The sequence below is a fragment of the Symsagittifera roscoffensis genome, chromosome 7, assembly GCF_963678635.1.
Source record: "Symsagittifera roscoffensis chromosome 7, txSymRosc1.1, whole genome shotgun sequence".
Lineage (NCBI taxonomy): Eukaryota > Metazoa > Xenacoelomorpha > Acoela > Convolutidae > Symsagittifera > Symsagittifera roscoffensis.
The window spans coordinates 33,521,086-33,546,511 of NC_087068.1; the positions used below are offsets into that span (position 1 = coordinate 33,521,086).

At 40.6% G+C, this 25,426-nt stretch overlaps 1 protein-coding gene across 2 annotated transcripts in view; it reads left to right on the forward strand.

Moving 5' to 3' along the window:
• Window positions 1–25,426, forward strand: part of LOC134852169 (NEDD8-activating enzyme E1 catalytic subunit-like) — an 84,697-nt gene that overhangs the window by 35,716 nt on the left and 23,555 nt on the right. The window contains exons 2-4 of one of the 2 annotated variants that reach the window (XM_063868481.1): window positions 8,084–8,380; window positions 22,804–23,056; window positions 23,279–24,718. In XM_063868481.1, coding sequence (XP_063724551.1) covers window positions 8,084–8,380; window positions 22,804–23,056; window positions 23,279–23,297 — 569 coding nt within the window. In that variant the 3' untranslated portion in view covers window positions 23,298–24,718. Of the gene's footprint in view, window positions 1–8,083; window positions 8,381–22,803; window positions 23,057–23,278; window positions 24,719–25,426 lie in introns of those variants that run through there. The other variant, XM_063868480.1, reaches the window with a different exon arrangement.

The window sequence follows — 25,426 nt, forward strand, 5'->3', positions numbered from 1 at the left end:
TCTTAAGTAAATATGTTTACAAAATGCAATTAGACTTAAGACCCTTCTATACCATCCTCAGACAACAAAATAATTTTGAATGGACCACTGAACATCAAACATCAAACACGATTTGAAGAAATTAAAAAGCTTTTAACAGAACAAATTTTAAACACAATCCCAGATCCAAATCAACCATTCTATGAAATGTGCGATGCTTCAAATTTTGGCATCGGCGCAGCATTATTACAATCACACAATGGTACAAATAAAATGAACCTTATATCAGCAAATTCACGATTATTCACTCAAGCAGAGCTACGACTCTCAACTCTAATGAGAGAATGTACAGCTATAATTTATACACTTACAGAATATGAATTTCTGATACTTGGATCAAAACACCCAACAGTTCTATTCACAGATCACAAACCAATTATATTTCTCTTTACACAAAAATCAAATCCAAATCATAGAGTTTATAGATTTCAACTAATTCTAATGAAATTTCCAAACTTACATATAGTTTGGACAGCAGGAAAAAACCTTGCGTTACCAGATACATTAAGTCGAAATACGCCACCTGAATTACTCACAAGAAAAACTACAGTTGAAATACCACAAAATAATAAATTTTATCTCGCAAAAGATGAAACATCACCCCGACTAGAATGCAAATATGCAGTAAAAACTGACAATGATCAATCACAGATAAATAATCTACATTTCCCACTCTACTTAGAGTGCCAAAATAATCACTACTAGGCACGTTGGCAAGTTGATTTACTAGGCACATCCACTTTTAAACCAATTCCATACTCACAATGGATAAAAAATAATACTCAACAAAAGAGAATAAAACAACACTCGCATAAAAAAGACCTTTTTCCATTAATTGAAAAAGAAAATTTAACCGATAAAATGAATTTATCAGGACCACAAACAATATTTTAAAGATATTAAAGACTACATATATTTAAACGGTGAAAAATACAGATCACAAGATATTTCACTTATAAGTATTTTCAGTTGTGTCACCTTAAGGAACGAAATCCTAGCTTTTCTAGGATGGCCCTACTACATCTTAGAAAAATTAACTATCCTATACGCCATGTTTATTTTTATAGGATTTCTTTTCTCACTCTTAAAAGGAACCTATAACACATGCGCTATACACACACAAGTAAACAGACAAGCAAGTGTAGCACGTATACTATTTGCAGGATTTTTTTGGAATTTTTTCATCATCACTAAACAAAATACTTCTAGATGCACAAATAAAAGAATATAACACAAAAATATCCACAAGACAAAACACTTACGACGAAGAACACAATAACATAGAAATAACACCTAGCGCACCACAGTTGCCACCCCTACCACAAAATCCTCCATTATCATTAGTTCCCCGTAATTTCCGAAACCTAGCAACCACAAGTAATCCAAATTCTAGACCAAATACAGCACAAAGTCCCATCCAACACATAATGACGCATCATGCACAAAATGATAATACATACGAACAAATTATAGAACAACCCCATACCACCACTTTTCAGTCTCAAAATAATCATTTTTTTAGCCCACGAGGAGCCGACAACTTGGATCCCTCCATCGCTCAAGTTCCCATCCAGCCAACCTCCAAACTCAAATCCCAATAATCCCACTTTATGCTTTCCCACCACCCGATTTTCCGATTATTAATATATCATTAAGCACGAATTCTGATACTAACTCAGATATTTCAGTTTTATACTCTATCTCACAATTTAATAACTCTAATGTAGAAACTACCGACGAATTTGCAGACTCCGAACAATCTCCCTCAAATTATACTCAGACCAACTCCTCAGTTTTTTCAAAACCCCCTTTTCAACCAATCCCATCAAATCATCCACTCCCATCCATTTCCACTCCTTCCTATGCTTCCCAAGTGACCCCAACCTATTCTCCACTTCATTCCGACAGATCAGATAATAATTCCCCAGACACCATCCAAATTTCCCAGGAGCTCGATAATTTTATTACTTTACAACAACATTTAATACATCCCAACACCCTCACAATACATCAACTATCATCCACAATAACATCCTCAAATCCACCTACTCCTACACCCTCCTCAGCTTACACTCCATCATTAGCACAACCATCCACATCCACCGAAACACCTAGTAGCACTCACCGAGCTTATCGCACTTTTAAACGAAAATTTCCGAATCACCCATTCCCGACCAAACCCAGAACAGCCCGCGAATATATTAATCACCCGCAACATACCAACACGAAAAATTTTCTTGAAATCACCTTACCCTCATTTCCGCAATATACATTAAATACACCTAATAATACTTATGACGCACGCAATTTTGTAGATGAACACGTTTTAATGCCAACAGTTCATTGGACAGCTTATTATAATTTTACTAACCCCCTTTGCCTACCACTAGCTAATACTCATGACAACATAGGAAAGAACAAAAACATGTTATATAGACTCACCACAACACTAACACCTCGACAGTTTACTTACGTTGGATATCAAAAATTACTAAAAACATTCACTGCACCCCGAGCTAACGAATTTGCAATAGAATACTACTACCATAATATCATCCGCCCTAATCAAGACCAATTTTTAGATGAAGACCGCTTCGCAAACCCGCAACTAACAGAAAAATTTTTCATCAAAACATCATACGTATTCACACTTAATATTTTTGATAGAAAGAATGACCACATTATTTCAGAATCACTAGCTGATATTCAAGCATACGAGAGCTTCTATGATAAATTTCAGTTATTTTCACTAACCTTTCACTTTCTTTCACCACAGGAACGCGATTTGCACTGTTCCCACGATATTATGTTACGCACTAAACAAACGCACACATATTCATACTATCGTTTTATACAAAATCATTTTGATTTGCACACCCCATCAAGACAACCTCTCCATCGTTTTCAGTTTATTAACTCAAAGTACACGTCACCATTTTTCCTTAATTTTACATATTGCTTTAAAGATACTAACCTCCACGGCATCCTCCGCAACTATGACCCAGTTACCCAATTGTATATATTCTGTCTTATCACGAAAACCTTCAATGCCAAAGAATCCAGACCCTCCCTTATCCCGCATGAATTTATCCAGCCTATTGAAATACCAATATTAGAATTCATTCACAATACCAAATATAATCATAAAATATATAACCTCATTCAAAACCCACCTTACGAGTTTGCAGTAGGCACCGAAGAACTAAACACTATTAAAGCACTTCAATTGCTTTGGCCACTGCTACAAACTAAAAACATCATACGCATACTAGCCAAATTACTAACAACATCAGTTATGATTCTTGATATGATTGAGGTAAGTATAATTTGAATTACTCTTAACTAATAAATTTGAATTAATACTAACCATTTTCTATCAATGTTTGATTTATATTTCTAGTCTTCACGCCACGATCATCTACAAAACAGAAAATAAAAATAAAAATACAAGCTTGTTAAATTATCTTAAAATTCATTAATTTTTCGCACTAAATGATGTAGTAAAACTCATACCAAATCTAGTAATTTTTTTTTATAAATTATTTCCCCATGAAGCAGTAAACTTAGCTACGATGAAAATTTATAATTTTTAATTTCCCCAAAACGCAGTAAAATTCAAATTCTATGCAATAAATTGATAAAATGAGAAAGCAGTACTAACCTTTTCAAAATTTTCATTCACTCGCACAAGAATTCTATCCAAACTCGCACAGCTCGCCCACGAAGAAGTGTTTAAATAATGATTTTAAGTTTCAAGCTTTCGTTATTAACAACTCTAACACATGATAACAAGTTTCAAACTTTCCTTTAACCCGGTTGGAAAGGAATTATATACTTAACCAAACTAACCAACGCAGCTTAATAAACACCACAAATCATAGAATAACAGAGTGACTAAGAAAAGAAAACCAACGGTACCCAAACCGGATTAACCCAGTTTAAAACTGGATATTTTATTCTTTTGAAGACTATTATAAAGTCTAAGAAAGAAATAATAAAACACAAAAAAGTCGCAAGACAAACCCATACCAAAAACAAATTGATTTTTTTAAAAAGGACACAACCAAAGTAACATAAGAAAGACCAACATAAACCCAACATAAAACGTTATCACATAACAGGACCTCTCAAAGAAACAGCATGAAATCATACTCCCACTCCTGGCCTAACCCACCAGAGAGGACGTCCTGAGCATGCTCTATAGCCGGCCTAACCCACCGCGCTACATCCACGCTTTGTGACCACACTCCTATTTTTAATAAGAGGTACTCAAGGGTGAGTAACTCTTCAAAATAACCAAACTAAAACAAAACGCTTTTGTGAAAACGACTAACTAAATTCATGATTAAAAAACCGAATTAACATAATTTTATAAAATGTAAATCATACTTTGCAGGATATAGATAAATACACAACAACAAAGACGAACATCCATAGACTAGATGATCCCATCACACTCGAACAAAAGAATGGCTAAACACAACCGACATGCCGTCCACAATCACAACTCAAAGGATTTAGAGTACGACTTGACTTCGCAGAAAAGGACATCATTGAACTAGAACAATGACCACCTCGATGTTCAAGTATATGTACAGATTCGAGTTACAAGGCATCCCTTCCACACACGATTTTCACGCCATTCCCAGACGAGGCTGCATACAAAACAGTTCTCTACTAATACAGAAAAACCTGTCATAAGCAAACCATTTTGAAATCGGATTGATTTCATTGGGGATCAGTCGTTGTCAAATGACGAAGTAACAATTTCCTGTCCCTAATTTCAGTGTCCTGGAACGTTCTTCTTCAAGAGGAACCGGATAAGAAAATGATGTTCGCCAAATACCAACGTTCATCATCCATCCTTCAAATTGCAGAGAAGAAAGATAGTTCAAAAAAAACTCTGTAAACCCCGGATGGGTGGAACCTGATCTAAACTACATTTTATTATTGGATAAATTAGATATTTTACCACTGTAAAATATTTAATATTAACCAATCATAATCCACCTAACTAACAACCCACTTCTTTGTAAGTGCTGAAATTACTTGTAATTTCAGCACCAGAGAGATTTGAATATAACTTAGAAATTAGTTGCCTCTCTAAGAGAACTTCAGCAGTTGCAATAAGCCAGTATACTCTAGATCTATTGAGCCTAGCAGAGACTAGTTAAACACCCTGCGACTAGTAGATATAAGAGTAAAATTAGGATCGGTATTAGACTAAGAAGTTGCACGAATTTATCCGGCCGAAAATAAGATAGCGTGACGAGCAGACGGTGTACCCTATCGGAAATTACTCTATGAGTTAACCACATCGAAACTAACTCATGAGACTATCACTGCTTCTACCTAGCCTTGTTGTCTTTTTAAAGGATGGTGTTGCGCTGCATTTGAGCCCTGCTCCAAAGAAGTCGTTGAAAAAATTGTAGTCATGGACTATGCGTGTTTCCGTCTCTTGACTAGTGTCCAGGTACATTTGAGTAGTACCAGCTTGCTTTCCGTCTATTTTTTTTATTTTCTTGTTGTTCGAGGGTTTGCATCTTTATTGCTTCCAGATTTTGGGGCTGTACGGGTTTAGTAATTGACTAATGATTTAATCTCAGCTGTTATTTTGACCTGTTTTTCTATTTTGTTCGTTCATTTTCAGTTCAAGGTTTATTTGAAGATTTTTGAATCTTCTATCGATCTCCTTTTTAATGGCTGTGTTGATCGTATGAATTAGGTCAGTTTGGTCACCGATCTACTATTCAATCTTGTCCAATTTCAACTTCATCTGATCGTCAACCTTTTCGGTGACTTGATGCTGCACTGACTTCATGTAGTCCCCATATTAATCCAGATACCTTATTGTTTGATGTCAAAAAGTTATTTGCTATTCGTGAAGAGGATCCTGAATGGTACCATGTTCCACAGCGAAAACACGAAAGGGATGTCATACATTCTGCGCCCAATTCGCCGCAGGGGTGATTTGTCGAGTAGTGTTTTTTCCCTGCCATAGTAAGGTGGAAGCCGCTCACAACTCGGCCCCTTCTAACCAACAAAGGCTTAGGAAGGCACCAAGCTAAGAGGATGGTGTTTAACAAAACAACGAAAAATTTGATTTAATTCAGCTTGCAGCAAACTAAAAAATCAATTACCGTGTTTGTTTTTTGAACTATTAATGACGTCGTGCTAGATGATTATCATCATTGTTCTTTCAAGTCTTCCGTTTACCAGTAGGTTCTGGAGGATTTTCAGGGGGTTCTTGGCGCTGGCGTTGACGTTCAGGACAGGAAACGAGGTTTTTATTCTTAGTAAATCTCGCTTGTCGTAATATGGAATAGACTTGGTTGTGTACCATGTATACCGGCCGCTGAAATCCCTTCTTAGAAAGGACTGTTCAATCCAATTTACCCGGAATTTCATTCTTTTCTTGAAACTATTTAATATGTCAAATAAGTTTGAAAACAGCAATACTCAAGCTTGAAAACATCGATACTCAGTGCCATACTTCTCTCATAGAACAGAATTACCTTCAATCTTTTTCGATGAGCTTTCGCATGAACCAAACAAAAACGCATGCCCGACAGACAAGGATCAGCTACGTAACCTCCAATTTATGTCAATTATTTGTTTTTTCAGTGATCTTCTTAACGCAACTTCTTAAAAAAAGTTGATTACATTTTATATGGAGTATTTTCTTGCATTCCTTATGTTATTGCAGTGATTCTTTTAACAGTCATAGTTTAATCCGACGCACTTGCTCTAAAAATGCAAAACGTGAAAGGCATACTGCATCACTCCGAGTGCACCTTGCGCCAGCGCGATAGCCGAAAAACGTCGCGCGGAACGTTACCTTTTTCGATGTAATTGCTCTTTGCCACGGGGATTTTTCGAGCAACAAGTTGTTCGTCATAACAGCCCTATGACATCATTAACCGAAAATTAGTAACACCTACTTTTTTGTTGTTTTGCATCAACCTACCTTCAGTTTTACCCATAGCTCGTGGATAACTAAACCGGATGAACTATTTCTCTTCGTTTCAATTTCTCTAATTTTACATATATGAGAGATATAATTGAGATTGACAGATATTCAATCAACGCTTTGGGAGGACTATTTGATTCTTTTTGTTAAGATGCAAAGTACATTACCTTGAGGCTCTAATAGGACAAAAAGTTCAGTATATTCTCTTTCCTTTCTCAACCTCATTATCGAGACCCGTCACAAAGCCTTCCACCAAATCATATCCCTCAGGAAACCCAAGATGATATTACAAAGCCCGTTCCTACTCCATTTCCCACTTATAACCGCGTGATTAGCATCTGACTCACACTGGATAATGACCTCATACCTACTATACTACTAAGAGATGAAACGAAAATTTAGCTTTCATAATATGCCGAAATTGGAAACAGGAACCTAAAAGATCTTGACGTATTGTTTCCTCCTTCAGCTCCCTTCGTAATCACGAATTGCAGAGCTTGCTTCAAAAATCATTTCTCCTAATTGAATTTAAAATTGAACACACTTCTTTCACATACAATTCACGAAACTTCCCAGTATTTAACTTATTTTCTTCTGATTAGTAGTCTAAGTAAGTATCACTAAAGACACGCTTCCTTTTTCCTAGCTTCCTCTAACCACTATTAATAATTTTCAAGTGATTTTTTGTCCATTTTTAATCGGAAATGGACGATAGAACTGGACCATCGGAAATGGACAATTTTTAAGTGGGAATAATCGATAGAACAGGAAATGGATTTTGCGGATATATGTACAATACAAGAATTAATCGTTGCTTTTTCTTCAGACAAAAGCGCACAGTGTCATATAAAATGCCGTTTTACCATTTTTAGCTATATGCATCATTTTTTATACCAAGTATTTCCAGCTGTAGAAAAATATCTTAATTCACTCTCCAAGAACCAATTAGTTTTGAAGTTTTAAAGACCGCCGAATATGATCAAGAACGATCAGGACCCAAGTTAGGGTTATCTTTAGATCCTAGTTTAAAAAAGTGACAAGGAGTAGGAGTATGTTGGTATTGATCGTTTTCAGCTGACATCGGGAGGCCAAAGGCTGAAATAGCTGCAGATTTTGTCAATAAGCGGGTGCCCACTAGCCATGTGACTGCGCACTTCAATAAGATCGAAGATCTTGGTCCAGACTTCTACGAGCGCTTCCACATCGTAGTGTGTGGGTTAGACAGCATCTCGGCCAGACGTTGGATCAATCAGATGTTGATTTCACTGCTCAAATACAGTGCCGACGGCAAGGTGATACCAGAATCAGTGAAGCCTCTGGTAGACGGCGGAACAGAAGGCTTCAAAGGCAGTGCCAGACTCATCTATCCAGGTGACATGTTTTCATCTCAATTACATGCTACGGTTCCTTCAAATACAAAATAGGGAAAACGAAACATCCATGGAAAAACCATAGTTTTTGAAAGCAACCTTGATCTTCTATCCAACTTGCTCAGGTCGATAGTTCTGCTAACTTAAGTGGGCGTATAAATGACAAGTTTGTCTTAGAGTGTCATTATCCAAAGGTTTTTTATATTTAGGTTTGTATATTTGAAAGTTCAGTAATGTTTACACAAGCCATCAGCGTAGTGTATTACTACGAACCTTCTTTTTTTTTACTAACCTTGCAACATTCGCCCAAATACTACACAGCTACGGAGCGTAGAAAAAGTACCTATTAACGACTGGCAGGCGTCAGTTACCTTAATTCTACTCGTTTTTCACCGTCTCGACCTAGCCAGTTGATTTTTTGGTCTGTTTAGGGCTAAGTAAAAAGTTACAATTTTCAGGCCGTCAGTCAAACGACTTTTGATCAGCTTTCGTTTACATGCGAACACAACCACATAGCTGAGTCTCGGATCCTCAGACTGCGTGATTGCTATTAAAAACACGGCTCGAACACCCTATTTTGTTATGTTTTTGTTGACAGTTCTATATTAAATCCATTGGAGATGGATTGACCCTTTCCTCTTTCTAGCTACTCATATTCTAAAATATCAGATAATACCGGTGTCAATTCAAACGTTTATGGCATCAGAGTAGCTAAAAAGTTAGTTTACTACAGTCTTTCACCATATATCAGTCTCTGGGGCACGAAGCCTCCGCTTCCGTGTTCTCCTTGTAATAACGTCGTTATTACTCTCAATTCGTGGCACGGGAGGGTTCTGCTCAATATTCCGTCCCCACTGAAGCCTCCTTTCCCACTATTTTCTTCTGCTAAGTGTCTTATCGTGCGTGATCGTCACGATAAGAGGCTTCGTTTTTCCGTGTTAACGTGCGACTGTTTTTCTTTATTTTTGCTGTTGTTCTTACTTTTTTACTCTTTTCAGTTTTTTGTATTTCTGAGAAATATTCGTTCTTCAATCGAAATTTTGAAAATAGAAAATTCTAGAAAATTTCTACTCTCCTTCGCAGCACTTTTTCGTCGTTAAGGCCTTTAATCGTTCTTTCGTGTTCTGCCGGAAGGTTGCGCTGTGCCAGCCTGGCAGAATGGCACGCACTCCCCGGAAGTCCCCATCAATGTCCCCATTGATCGCATAACACCGGGTTATCGTCAAGTAGTGTTCCAATTCTCTATAATCAACCTTACAAATCGCATCAGAAAATGAAATTTATCTACTCCACCTCAACTCACTACGTGTCACAAATGGCATCATACTACATCCTACCGCCTTTCAACATTTTCACAAAATTTGCACCATGAGTGTCCTAGATAAAATTACTTTTCTGACTACTTACGTCATCTTGCCATAAAACTTCTTTTCGCTCTTGCTGATTAAAAGTTGGGACGTGGCACGGCCACGCACCCGTTAAAATTAACTTAATTTTACTCACCGATAATCTTTTTTTTTTTTTGTTTTCATGTTTTTTTTCTTCTTTTTTGCGGTTTTTTTTTGTGTTTTTTTTAATGTTTTTTTTAAATTTTTTTTTGTTTTTTTTTTTGTTTTTTTTTTGTGTTTTTTTTGCGGTCCTCTTCAATATTAAAACTAAGAAACTCTGAGGGAGCTTACCCAAACTTACCATGTCGCCACACAGTGAATACGTGTCTTACACAGGTTAAAAACTTGAGTCGTGTTTAAATAGGTAAATATACTCACCTATGCTCTCCGTATATATATAAATAGCACAACTAAAATTCTCTTTCATCAATTGCAACAATTCTCAAAGTTTGGTCTGACCAAACTGGATCAAAACAAAAAGTTTAACAGTTTCAATAATCAAACTTGGTTGATTAGTTTAAGTTATAGCACACAAAGACAATCAAGTTTTTCTCCTTCTCTCTCCGTCTTTCTTCTCCATCTCTGGCATACATCTTCATCACTGAATAGCCTCTTGCTCTTGCTCTTCGTCTCCACTGTCTTCTAGGACTTTCTCCAACATGTCCATGGAGTTGCGGGCCGTCCCCCAACTCTCCTGTTCTAACAGCTTCGGTTTGCAACAAGGTAGCAAGTCCACATTCACCTTTTGCTCCCGGTTCCTGCAAAAGCTGTTGTGAAGACACAGGCTCACATTCCGTTCTAGGTCAGCTCGTAAGACCTCTCTTTTTTCAGTTTCATTCACACAAGGCGCTCCAGCTACTCGCTTCACCGCCGTGGTAACAGCGTTTCTGTGCGTTGAGAATGCTCTTTTATAGGATCCCGGTCCTATATCTAGCTGGAAAGGCTGATAGGCTTCCGTGTTCCTAGACATATGACGCTTCGCGCGTTCATACATCCATGATGTCATGGCTGCACGGAACCAAGGCATCAACCTTTCCCTTGACCATATTCTTTCAATGGCTTAGGGTATTCTCAGAACCTTGCAGGTGAATCTGAAAAGGTCCAAATTGCGGTTCATCTTTTCGTTGCCTAGCTGCTCAGGTATCGGCACGGCCGTCTCCTGCTCACTTGTGCCCGCGTTAGCTTCCAACCATCTCACTGCCAGCATTCGCACTAACCACCACGATTGACACTTGTTGATTTTGATCGGGCAACCCCGTGGAGTACAACTTCTCCACATCCCATACTAGCACCATATTCCCGCGTTTGGGGTACCATAAAGTCTGCGCCAGGCAGTGACAACGATACTCCCCATGGGTCATCAGTACGTTCCTTCGGGTCCGATACCCTGAGGCTCCCAGCAACGGTTCCACTTCCACCATTATTCTGTGCATATCGTCTTTTTCTTCTATGGTGTGGAATTCAGTAGGTAACGCTCCACTCGCTTTCTGCTTCTGGAATTCACTCACATTACCCTCGTTCAACCTCATGAACTCTTCACCCACTACGTCCTGCAACTCGCCTTCAGATCTCTTCGGGACGGCCCGAATGATCTTCACCAATAAATCATATGACCTCTCCGACATTCTGGCCAACCTCACGCACTTTGGCACAGAGAAGAGTTGGTCGACCACGTGCTGCGTCCTCGCATCCATCACCACCATGTGCGTAGGGTACCTACTATTGCAATATTGTGCAGAGCTTGAACCCACCAGATATTTCGAGCCAGTAGGTCTATGATAGGCCTCACTATCCTTCAAATTCATTTCATTTTCCAGAGCCTCTCGCCAGCCTCCAATCTTCTGCTCTGTCTGTATCGCTCCAGGGAATACTTCCACACTAAGGGACGTCACTAGCCCATGATCACGCTCTAGGCATTCTAGTGATTCTATCGAGCTCGTCATGCTGCAAAATCCCAAGGCAGTGATCAAGTTCACTTCAGTCACTCCATGACAGTCCGCGATCAACTCCATTCCACTCTTATCCGACATGCTCAACCTTCCATACAATTGTGCCAATTGTCGATGCTGCTCGCTCAGCGTAATCAGGCAGTGTCCCGAGTTGCACACATGTCCGTCCGTTCCACTACTGTGAGCCAGGCAAGTGCCCTGTCTCAGCCAGTCACTCGATGGATTTCCTTCGGATGGTTCCGTGGATGAATTGTTCTACTGCTTCGTTACTCTCATGGCCAGCAGATGGTGTATCATGGCCAGATCGTGTAAACTCGCATCATCATCCAAGTCCAACGTGATATCTGCCGTCATATCCCAGATCAAACCGGCGTTTGGATATGGACACCAAGAAGGCTTCATGAGTTCCCACATGGTTACTAAGCTGGTTTTCATGGGACCGTCCCAAGAACCACAATCAAAATTCACTTGCACCTTCAGCTCGGGAACAGAGGGTTCGACCACTCGTTCTTCCAAAACAATTCCCAGCTTGGGTTGTTCCACCATCAGCATGCCAGTTTCCTTGATCCGTTCAACCCAGAAATCAAGTACCACAACTTGCTCATAGTCGAAGTACGCTTCCCTGGCTTCCTCATTCACGAAGGGATTATACGCCATCCCCGGTATGCCAGACACATATTGGAACGACTTCAATTTCCCTAGTGTTGCATAGTCTTTCTCTCCCCTGACTGCTTCAATTGACTCCCGGCTCACTTTCAGTTCTTTGTTGAAGTACCTTCTCACTTCTTCCAACCTGCGATAGCTCTCCATTTCGTTCGACTCCCTATTTGGTATGGCCAGCGGCATGTCCTGATATAGCTCCAGGAGTGCCCTCAGGAAGTTTCTTTCGCAATCAACTCCACCTTGCCGAATGGTCTTTATGCATTCTCCCAAAACAGGAGTGATAATACGATCCACCACGAACCTTGTGAAGCAAAGTGCATCCTTACGCTTAGCCCAGGCTATCGCAGAATCGTCTCTAGAAATCAACACTCGCAGGGCTTCCATCAATTCCAGTTCCTGTTCCTTTGATTTCAAGTCATTGTTGGCTTCGTATTCCGCCTTCTTGACGCCCATCAAGCACCAAGCCAACCGTACTTGCAGGTCAGTTCTCATACACGGATAAGCCAGGTATGCTGCCACCGTCGCAGCTGCATGCATCGTCTCGTCGAAGTATCTTTCGAGGGCCGCCCTCCAAGAGATTTCCAGTAGCCTTTCCATCCCGATTTCGTTTGCCTCCGAGGACATCACCGTGCCGTATTCCTCCCTATTTAAGTTAGAGTTCTCCGTCAGCTCTTTCAGATACTCCTGCATGGCTTGCTTCTCGTTCCAAGCCATCAGGTGCCCTCTTGCGGAATTCCTCGCCTTCAGCATCTCCACATAACCCCCTGCTGGATCTTCCACGTGGAATGAGTCTGGCACAGTGATTCGACTATACTCGACCTTGTCGAGTTGTCCCTCCAGCCTCATCCGGGCCATCTTGGTTCGCGAGGGCTTCTAATCATCAAGTCCTCCAGATCCGCACTGACTGATGACCTCCATTTCTAGCTTAGTATCCGCCAGAGTCCGTGCATTTTTCTTTGATTTCGTGGCTGTTGTGGTCAAACCTGCCAAAAGCATAGGGGGTATCAGGTTCTCTTTTTCTCCCCCGGCCAGCGTCGCACCATCTCCTTGCCCACTTTCGCCTGAACGAGCTACTCCTGCCAACGAGGCCACCACTGTGCTGGCTTTTGACTTCAGCACTCTCTGGTTCACGGCTCGGCTTCCTGTCTTTCCTTTCAATCGTTTCAGCCCTTTTTTCGGCTCGTCTGACGGATAACTTTCTCGTGATCTGCTGATCATCGCCACTGTCCTCTGTAACTGACTCGGTCAGAACATCAGACTCTACGGACTTCATTATTTTCTCAATCGATTTCGACCTCTTTCGGCGGTCCCGGACTCACCGAAGGCCAGCATCAACACCACTTCTGTAGGGCGATTCCCTCGACCCTCTCGTCCTAACGCGTTGAGGAGCGCGACCACAAACATCGCCAGTCCCGGGTCTTCTCGTGTAAAGTCACAACCAATCAGCCGCTGATAGATCTCATCTAGAGTCGCTCCTAGACTCGCTGAGAGGAATTCCATTAATTCATTCGTATCACCCATTTCTATCGTGTTGATTCTTGTGTCGTCAATTTTCCCCTAGTTTGTTTGATTCAATAAACAAGATTTGATCAATCAAGATCTAAAAAAACAAGTCACGACTGAAAATCGTCATTTTTCAGCATAAAACATCATTCAGATCTTTAAAATTCTCCATTGAAATTCTCTTTCATCCCTGATTCAAAAGTTAGCACCAAGGTGGATCGTCCACCTGCGTCCTTGTCAAGGTAGCACAAATGAGCGCTGTCACCTTCACTACCTGGAGTGGTCCAGGTCATCTATGACACAAACATCACATAAAACATACCCTAACAATAACATAACACATAAACCTCCCATGTCTACACTATTAAATATAAACATAATCCCTAATAGCTAATCTAAAACTTAATCCTAATTTCTATCAAGTGAACTTACTAAAAACCACTTATTGCCGAATGCAACTCCTAGCATATGCTCAGATAGTACTTTTTTTGTAAGTAAACCTCTGTCAGTTTCCGAAAATATCACGTGTACAAGGGCATACAACTCTCTCGGATGTAGCTTTCCCCTATTGGGATCATATACTGGTAACGAGAGAGAGGTCACTCCTCTCACAACCAGAAAATCCCTAAGTCGAGTCAAGGCCAATACCAAGCTCTCTGGATTTACGTGTTGCCTATCGGTGGCCATAGTAACCAGGAAACACAAATATTTCCCTGGTATCTGTGATGCAACAGGGGGCAGCGCTATCATCCCTCCCACACCAGGCCTCTGTTTCCATAAAAACTTGATATTCTTATACTCTCTTTTGAAGTCAGCCGTTAGTGCTGTTCTGAAACTTACATCCGCGGTTATTGCTATAGCGCATGTACGTTCCGTAAGTATGAAATCGCTGTCCGTTATGATGATATTGTTTGATTAATGGTTCGGTAGGTCAAAATAAGATTCAAAAATTTGTCCAAAAGGTGGGTTTTTAGCGTTCTCGCCTTCCGTTTCCAGTTCTCCGGTTTCTCTTGCCGATTTCAATTTTTTAGTGATCAGGTTTTCGGTGTGAGTGAGTCCTACCTCCACTCCCCGGAAAAAAATATCCATCGACGTCCCCGTCGATCGCCCAAAGTTTAGCAGATCGAGGTTGGATTGCGGAACGCATAGAGGACCATCCGGGGCGACCCGTTTGGACTCGGTATTGTCATGACTGACGTATTTGATGCCGTCTTTATCGACGTCCTGAATCGGCAAGATTGTCTCTTTAGGATCTGCCGGCAGATCATGGAGCCATTCGAGCACTCGCAGGTTCGTTAGTTCTTGTTCATGAGTCTGTTCTGCTTCTGGTTCGAACTCCACTTCCGGTTCTGAACGATCGTCGATCCAATCCTGATCCATGTCATTCACGAAGTTGATTTCTTTTGGCCTTGCCACTTCATCCAGTCCTACCAGCGAGTCCATCATATCACTTAAAACTATCCTGTCAAGGACGAAATCCTCGCCGTACGGATTGTACTTCTTCTTGTTCCTTCCTCTCTTGCCCTGGTGTGTCTCCATGGCGAGAGGAAAGTCAGGTTGTATTCCTTTCTCAACTTCAGTTTGTTCTGGGCAGTCCCAGTCTTCTTCGGCATAAGGTAGAGTTTCATCGTCCACCTCTACTCGCTCGGTCAACTCCAGGTCCAGTGGTAGATCGCAATCGTCCACCACTTCATTCCCGTCGTTTTTGTCGCGAGTACCCCTTTCGTTCACCTCACAAGCAGGATTCACTATCAAATAGTCTCCTTCTTGCAAGTCCGCTGGGATGCACCAGTCCTCTGATGAGGCATTTTGTGGTTTGATGTTCTCGTAATGGGCTGCTCTTCCAGTGCTCAATCGATAAAAACGACCTCCTTGGTGCACCTCTGTTATCTGAAATGGGCCGCGCCATTTCTTTAATAATTTTTTTGGTTCCTTTTGATGGAACTACTCCCTGGAATACCCAGACGTAATCGCCAACTGAGTAGGCTTTCGCATCGGCTGTCCTTTTATCAAACCTCCTTTTTTGTCTAATTTGCGCCTGTTGCGTGTTCCTCCTGCATAATTCATTGAGGTCCTGCTGTCTTCTAATAACATCACGCACGTACGTTTGCGGTGCGTTTCTCTTCCCTTCATATTCAGGGTAGAAGAACGTCAACGGAAGCGCTTTCTCGTGACCGGTCAACATCATATGCGGACTTATTCCCTTGGTGGAATGTTCTGTAGCAATAGACTCTCAACATGGATACCAATGTGCGATTTTGCCTTTCAATTAGGCCATTCGTTTGTGGGTGATAAGTGGTCGAGTGGGCCTGTGCCACCTGTGACCTCTTCATTAACTCCTTTGTGAGATCACCCACGAACGCTGTACCATTATCCGATTGGAATGTGATGGGGCAGCCGTGCCTCGCTATCCACGCATTTATCAAGTGGTCGCACGTTTCTTCTGCCGATGCTGTCATGCAGGGGGCTGCCTCCGCATTATTCGTAAAATGATCGATCATTACCAGCACCTGATTATAGCCCGTGGCTGTCATGCAATTCTTCTGATGATCAATTTGCACCACTTCGTTGGATCCCGATGACTCTATTGACTGCAGGGGGAATCTTAGCTTCCTGGGGTCCTTCGGCTGTTGACATGACAGGCATGCCGAGATCCACTTCTCACAAGCCTTCTTCAAACCAGGCCATTCGAATCGTTTCTGTATCCTGTTGTACACTTTGTCCACGCCTTGATGGCCCATCTGATCATGTCAACGGAAGAGCAATTCGGTCTGGTATAACTGTGTAACACTATCAAATTGTACTTGTAAAGGACCTTATCCTCCTCTTTATGTTTACAGGCTACGATTCCGTACTTGTTCAGGCACAACAAGTCTTTTCTCTTCAGGTAGAACTGCTTCAAGATCTTATAGCTGTCTTCTTCCAAATCTCCTTTGACAGGTGCTCCATTCTCGATCCATCTCTTCAGATTGCTCGTCATTCTATCATTTCGTTGAGCCCTTAGAAGATCCGACAGCCGGTACCTAGCTTTCAGATACTTCTTTACCACGTTCAACTGCCCGCTCATTATTTCCGGAGCATGAGCATCGTCCATCAACTTAACACACCATATCTTCTTCAAAGGTGTTGCTTCCTGAACGGATGGCTACAGATTAGTACGGACGACTGTACCATGTGGTAGTAATCTGGTGGGGCGTTTCGAAACTGCTATCAGCACGAGCTCATCGGCGGCATTATCCACCACAGTGTCCTCCTCATCGGAGGTGTACCTGTCTCTGTCCGGATACTGATGCATTTCTCGGTCCAGCCCGCGCTGTTCCAGTCCACCAAGAAGGAATGAATCGCAATCTTCGATACATCAGAATTGGAGGTGGTCTCAGATGCGTCGTCCCAGGACTGGGGCCTCGAGTCATCATTTGAACCGACTGTTTCCCCAACATCATATTCCAGTCTGTCTGTGATGTTTCTCGACTCCCCGGACAAAACTCTGTCCCTCGGTCGCTTTGAATCCGACTCCCCGGACATTATTCTATCCCTTGGTTGTCTCAACAACATCTCCCCGGACCAGTCGTCCTGGACGGGCTCGAAGGTGTCAGACTCCCCGGACATTGTCTCGTCCCCGGATGAACAATATGAGCTCGGCTCGTACTCTTCTCTTCCATCCGTGAAATGTACTTTTTCCGTGAAGCTGGATCTTGACTTGACCCTGACTTCTTCAGTGGCCTCGGCCTGGGTCAGTGTGCGATGTCCAGTGAACGAAGTCCTCAACAAGACATCCTTCGGCATTGAGCTCACCAGCTGGTTCAATATTGACCTGCACTCCAACCTCGATCTGCTAGACTTTGGGCGATCGACGGGGATGTCGATGGATATGTTTGTCCGGGGAGTGGGGTTAGGACTCCCACACCGAAAACCTGATCATTAAAAAATTGAAATCGGCAAGAGAAACAGAACTGGAAACGGAAGGCGAGAACGCTAAAAAACCACCTTTTGGACGAAGTTTTGGCCCACCCAGGAGCGCCATAAAAACGTCTATGTAACATTTGCCCAATTACTACACAGCGACGGAGCGTAGAAAAAGTACCTATTAACGACTGGCAGGCGTCAGTTACCTTAATTCTACCCGTTTTTCACCGTCTCGACCTAGCCAGTTGATTTTCTGGTCTGTTTAGGGCTAAGTAAAAAGTTACTTTTTTCAGGCCATCAGTCAAACGACTTTTGATCAGCTTTCGTTTACATGCGAAAACAACCACATAGCTGAGTCTCGGATCCTCAGACTACGTGATTGCTATTAAAAACACGGCTCGAACACCCTATTTTGTTATGTTTTTGTTGACAGTTCTATATTAAATCCATTGGAGATGGATTGACCCTTTCCTCTTTCTAGCTACTCATATTCTAAAATATCAGATAATACCGGTGTCAATTCAAACGTTTATGGCAGCAGAGTAGTTAAAAAGTTAGTTTACTACAGTCTTTCACCATATATCAGTCTCTGGGGGACCAAGCCTCCGCTTCCGTGTTCTCCTTGTAATAACGTCGTTATTACTCTCAATTCGTGGCACGGGAGGGTTCTGCTCAATATTCCTTCCCCACTGAAGCCTCCTTTCCCACTATTTTCTTCTGCTTAGTGTCTCATCGTGCGTGATTGTCACGATAAGAGGCTTTGTTTTTCTGTGTTAACGTGCGACTGTTTTTCACTATATTTGCTGTTGTTCTTACTTTTTTACTCTTTTCAGTCGAAATGGCCGTTTTTTGTATTTATGAGAAATATTCGTTCTTCAATCGAAATTTTGAAAATAGAAAATTCTAGAATATTTCTACCCTCCTTCGCAGCACTTTTTCGTCGTTAAGGCCTTTAATCGTTCTTTCGTGTTCTGCCGGAAGGTTGCGCTGTACCAGCCTGGCAGAATGGCACACCTATCTCGCAAATAAAAGTGTTAATTGAAAGAGAAAAGTGTTCTTCTGTTTGGTGGCACTTTTGCTATAAACAAGATCTAGCATTGGTAGTTTCATGGCATATGTTCTCTGCTTTATTTGTGACTATTGAGAAACGCTAGCCGTCCTAAACACTTTCTTCAAGAAACGCTGCGAAGATGATTACTCCACTCATATTGGTTTCAATCTAACACGATCAACGCACAGAAGCCGTATCAAAAATTGAAGGTTATCAAGGACGAAAAATGTGATGCTCAGCACAGAATTGATGTGTGTATTTCTATCTTAAAGTTCCCATTTACCGCGATAACTCAACGCCAGTTCAAAGAATACGATCGTGGAATTGATATGCAATAGAAAACCAAGTCAAGTACAAAGAGAAAATAAGAAAGAAGCTAGAACATAATCAAATGCAGGCCAATCGGGAAAATTTCAAATCAACTTTTCTAGAAGCGAAAAACGTATGTCGTGAAACAACCGGACAACCAGCAAGAAAAAGAAAAACATTCTGTTGGAACATAAAAACAGGCGAAGAATTCAAAAAGAAAATATGTTTTTTCATAAAGTGGCAGATGTCTGGAAAAGAAGAAGACTGGGTGATATATCAGAGGCAGAACACAGTCGTGAAACAGCTAGTTGCTGAAGCTGAAAAAGAATCCAGCAACTAATGGTGTCAAGATTTCAAAAACAGAGACACGGCATAAAATGATCAGTTTTACCAAGTTAATGAAACATTATGTGGTTAGAACAAAGTTCATTAAATGTGATGGAAAACTCCTGACTTGATGCCAAGATGTTTTCTCGCTGTTGCAAAGCTACTTCTCAAATTGTGTTGATGAAGCAAATCTGTTTGAAACCGATGATATCCCCCAGTGGCTGGTCCATTGGAGGAATATACATACAGGAAGTGGCAATTGCACTGAGAGAGATTAAAAATAAGATAAGCCCAGGACCAACAGGGCGAACTTCGAAAACGATAAAATTTGCCGGGGAATGTGGACTTGCTGGACTTTTTGAAGGCCTTAAGGAAATCTGGGACTGTGGTATAATCTTCTCCGACTGTAGCTAAAGTGAAATTCACTTTTTTTTACAGGAAAAGGTGATCCATTAGAATGTGGCTCCAATAGAGGAATCCGATAACTATAGAACCCACGTTTAAAGTTTTCGAAAAAATACTGGAAAAACGTCTGAGACAATTGATGAAAATAGATGACATGCAATATCGCTTTATGGTTGGTAGATCAGCTACTGATGCCGTTTTCTTATTAGACAATTGAATGAACTGTTTGCGGAAAACAAAAAAAAACCCTTCGTCACATGTTTTTTGATCTCCAAAAAGCCTAGGCTGTGTTCCCAGTGAACTGATCCCATGGGCTCTGAGGCAACGGAGTTCCTAAAAATCTGGTTTAATAACAATGTCACTGTACACCTAGTCGAAAAGCCAAGTTCGCCGGCCCCAAGGGTGCAATGATTACTTCGAAATAAAAGTAGGCGTGTATCAAGGATCGGCACTGAGCCCCTTGTCATTTATAATAGTAATGGAAGAGGCTGCGAGAAACTGTCGTTCTATGGGATATGCTACATGCAGATGACCTTGTGATATCTGCGGAAACAGAATCCCAGTATATTGTGAAGTTTATTACTTGGAGCAAGGCTTTGCCAAAACGCGGTTTAGACAAAGAATTTGATTCAAAAAATTTCCATGTTATCCAAAGTTATCCATGCGCTTGTTATTTGAAGGGAGTCGGCGCCAATTGAATACGCTGCAAATCTTCTGATCAATGGGTGCATAAAAATGCAAGAGTCTTAACATAATTTGTATTATGCAAATACCTAAACATAATACTAATTATGTTTGCCCAAGATGCAAAAATGCTTCCAATTATCACCCAAACAGAATGCAGAATGCTACTCTACGGATTAATCAAGTTGAAACCCTGAGTACTGTCACAGAGTTCTGCTATCTGGGTGATATGAATTCCGTTGAAAGTGACGCAATGCGTGTATCTTTGGTCAGAGTAGCAGCTTTCTGGACGAAATGCCGGCTAATTGTGCTGAAAAAAGATATTGACTTGGTTACAAGGTGTCGTATCTACGGAGCTTGTCTCTGCCTAGTTCTGATGCACTTCTCTGAAACCTGCGCGCAATCTAAGACAGTATCCAGCTCTCCTTAAGAGTGATGATATGAAAGCTCTGCGTAGGGTTACTGGAATCACTTATAAAGACCTACGAAGCAGTAATTGAAATGACAGGTCTCGTTGATCAGGACAAGCTCTAAGTGCGGTTGTGGCTTCGATGGTATGGCCATGTTCACCGAAGAGAAATTGACCATACGCTAAAAGCAACCAACCATGTTTCTGTCCCAGGGAAAAGGCCTAAAAACGCTTGATCGATTGTGTTAAACGAGACCTGAATACTTAAGGTCTCAAATCCACTGACTGCCTTAATCGGATAGTATGGAAAAGCGTATTATCCTCCATTTAATAGCTTAAATTTTATTCAAAATGCCCTCGTCTGAACCATCGCTGACGCGCTTTCCGGAGATCCAACCCCACCACAATGGGAAAACGGACAATAAACACATAACTAGTAGTTTATTTGCCAAATTTCTTCAATTTTTTTATAATGCTCTCTTGAATTCGGAGAAGGGTCAATGGAAAGGAGAGCTTGTAGTTTTTTTTTCATTCATTGGCGGTAAGAAAACCACCATGGACGTAAGAAAAGACTATTTTTTTGAGATTTTGACTGTTTTGTGAAACGTTTTCACTACTCTCGAAAATGAACACCAAATTCTGGAAAAAAGTTTTTCATCGAAAGACCAGGAGATCCATTTGTTTTGGCAAAAAACCGCTATCAACATGAGAAAAGTCCAGCCTTTGAAACTTTTGAAACTAAAAGACAACCCTCCCAAATCTTAGATAAGGTTTGCAATCAAAAGAAAAGGTTGCAGGCAGGGATCTCTCCTGAATAAGCGGTTACTCCCAAATTTTATTAGGAAAACCATTTCTTACCTGGCGTAAATGCTGATTTTGACATTTTTACCTTTTTGGTGAGCTTTCTTTGTCTTGAAAACTACCCGACAGACAGAATAAAAGGTTCACTCGGAATACCAGGTAATGGGTATCTAACATACATAAACGGCATATCCTTAGAAAAAGTAGGGAAACCGCTATGGACTTGAAAAAAGCTACTAGTTGCTGTCAATGGTTTTTATCGGTGTGTTCGGTTCCTGTGGCGAAAATGAGTTTTTTTGAAATATGTTTAACGGAATATAGTATTCGAAAAATTCTTTCAAACCAGAGGTAAAGCTTACGTGACAAACCTAATTTCTTAGGGGATTGAATTTTAACTAGTTCATAAACATTTTTCAGCAACTGGCAAATGGGTGTCCGTTTGTTGACACTGATGATGGCTCAGAGTGTACAGCAAAGGGGTGTTTTCTGACGATTTAGATGAGGGCAATATAAAAAATCGAATTGCGTTGGCAGTTCACTCTATTGTTTCCAATTTAAACTTAATTTTAACAGTCTCTAGAGTTCGAATCAATTTGATTTGCGATATTTTGGCTGTGCATGTGCGTAAGTTTTTTTTGGATGAGTTTGATATTTAAATGGTTAGGGGAGTTTTCCGAATTTCCACGTGAGCAGCTTGATTCGATGTCAATTATCACATTTGGCTTATAACAGCTTGTTTTAGTTTGTTGCTTAAATCGATTGATTTTAACTGTTAAGTTTTATTTCGCAGTTTTGGGTTGGTATAAAGTTATTGGGTTGGCTTATATATTGGTAGAATTTTTGTTTGACCTGCAAAAGTATGGGTTCAAGGATACATTTGGAAAACGTGGTCGACTGGAGTGATTTGTGCGTTCGTTGGTCAGATTTTAACGGTTTTCTAGATGTGTTTTGAATGTAGTACTGAGTTTGACCAGCGATATCGTTATGTGGATTGAACCTGACGAGACCTTATTTCCTCCATTTTTTCAGGCATGAGCGCATGTATTGATTGCACTCTTGATCTCTACCCGCCTCAGATACACTATCCCTTGTGCACGATAGCACACACGCCCCGTCTCCCAGAGCACTGCGTCGAGTTCGCCAAGATTATGGCGTGGCCAGAAGAGGAGCCGTTTGGAAAAGGCGTTGAAGTGGACGGAGATCACCCCGATCACGTTACATGGATTATGATGAAAGCGCAAGAAAGGGCGGACCATTTTGGAATCAAAGCTGTGACATACAGGTTAGATATTTGGTCTGCGGCTTCACTCATCCCTTAGCATGCTGTCTGAGCAGTAGCATTTTTAGTCTCATCCACAACCAAAAACAAAGCTTTTAGCATAATGGATGAAGTTGTGTTCAAGAATTGTGCTGTTTTTTTTTAAGTTACCAAAATGTAAGATTGCGCAGTCGAAAGCGCCGAAATAGGGGAATGCTTTATTGTTGTGCTAAACATATTAAAAAGGTTCAGAGACGAAAGATGAATGATGATGTTATCCAAAATGGCTCAGCCGAGGTGAATGCTCCTGAGACGCTTCAAAGTTTGAGATATCTCCGTCAAACGCCATTATCTCGACCTGACAAAAGGAGAACCTGTGCAGTCTTGAGCCCAAGTGACGAAGAAAGGTCATCTATGGAAATGCTATCGACGAAAATACGAGAGACTATCAGGTCGTTGCAGAGCGCTATGTGGAACAACTGAAATGTACAACTGAAAGGCTTGGTCAAAACTATGGTAGATGAAGCAATAAATGGATTGCAGAAGCTGAAGTGCAGAACCACCTGATGAACAGTTCAGGATTTCTTGAGGCGAAAGGAAATCTGGAAGCGGAGATGAACAGTAGAGACATTATCATGGTAATTAGATTGGAAATGTCAAGTGTTAACAATTTTGAAAGAGAAACAACTATTGAATAGGTGTTACGTATCGCTAAAGAAGTTGGTGCATATATTGACGAATGAGAGTTTTCAATCGCACAAAACCTCCCATCCAAATCCACAAATGCCAAACCGATCGTAGTATATTTTACAAGGCGGGTTGCCAAAGTCCAACTCTTGAAGATATTACTAGACCTGGCCTAGGTCAAATCCATTAGTCTAATGAGAGCAGATGACAGGATCACATCGACATGACCAAGGAAGGGACAGTTTTCTTCAGTTGGAAGAATGATGGCAAAATCTACAGGATAATTAGCTTATATGAAGGAGGCCAATATCTCAATTATACTTTTCATACTGTAAACGCGTACTTTAATAGTGTTTTTGAATAATCTTCAAATCCCGCCGGCTCTTAAAATTCCAAGTGATAGTGCGTGCTATAAATCGGTTCAAGTTTTCATTTTATCTCTCTGAAGTTCGTTCTTTAATAAACCTTTTTGATGATTCAGAAGCACTCTAGCTAATCTTGAGTCTCCTCCTAATGTTATGTTTAACAGTAGCATGATTCCTTGAAAATGACTGACTAAGCTTCTTAAAACTAACTGTTTATCCTTGCTTAATTGTAAAAACGCGGAAAACTTGCGGTGGCGGTACAATGGTTCAACTAGAACAAAATTTTTTATCTAATTGAAAAATTTGCAGCGGAACTATGAGAAGCGGTTTCTTTGTTAATTGACTTCAAATGAAGTCAAATCATAAAACTAGTTGTCTACGTGCCTTCACGTGCTGATAAAATGAAAATCACCGAAGAGATTTAGAAAGATTTAGAGAAGTTATCTAAATTTAAGTTACTTAAAATAATAGCTAGTGATTTGAATATGGATTTTCACAGAATTAATTAAATTGTTCGAAATAAACCCCAGCATGAAATCATCAAATTGGTGTGAACTCTTGGAATATGAACCTTCTAGATTCAATTAAAAATCTTCATCTTTCATCGGTCAGTTCCGTATCCGCAATCTTTTTGACCCAGTTAAAGAGATTTTTTTTACATCCATTGCTCTTACATCACGATTTATCAAAAAAAAGTTCCCTTAGTCGAAAAGTTTCCGGGAATATGTTGTTTCTCTACAATTAGAAAATGCTCAAAAGATGACCAATTCAAATTTAAAATAAAGCTAGCTCAATCAAGTCTTATTGATGAAGATAACAACATTAATGAATCAGATGCTGTTTTTCAAAACTGTATCATTGAAACTCTTGATGATTTTGAACCATTTAGAGACAAGAGTAGTACATAAATTTCTGATATCCCTTAATTTATTGTTCCGACTTTCGGTACGAAAGTAACGGAATATTTGTGCTCGGGGTGGGGTTTTTTTTTCTTCAGACAAATTTCGACTTTTTAACTAGCCATTTTTGACGGAATTTTTCTACATCATTCGAAAGATATTGTTGTCTTGAGCTCAAATTTGAAAAGATTTTTCCCCTGTGATCATTTTTCGTAAAATTACAGGGGTTTAAAGATTGCCATTTTGGCCAACTTGGGACAATTAACGCGCGATATATTTCGCGCTATTAACGCGTAAGCCGAGAGTTAATCCGTCTTAGAAATCGTTCAAAATTAGTTAAAAGAAGCTTATGTGCCATAATTGATTGGTTACAAGGAGCGAAATCTATCCTTTTGTAATTTTGTAGGCGTGTGGGGGGATGATTTTCATAAAAAATTTCAAGT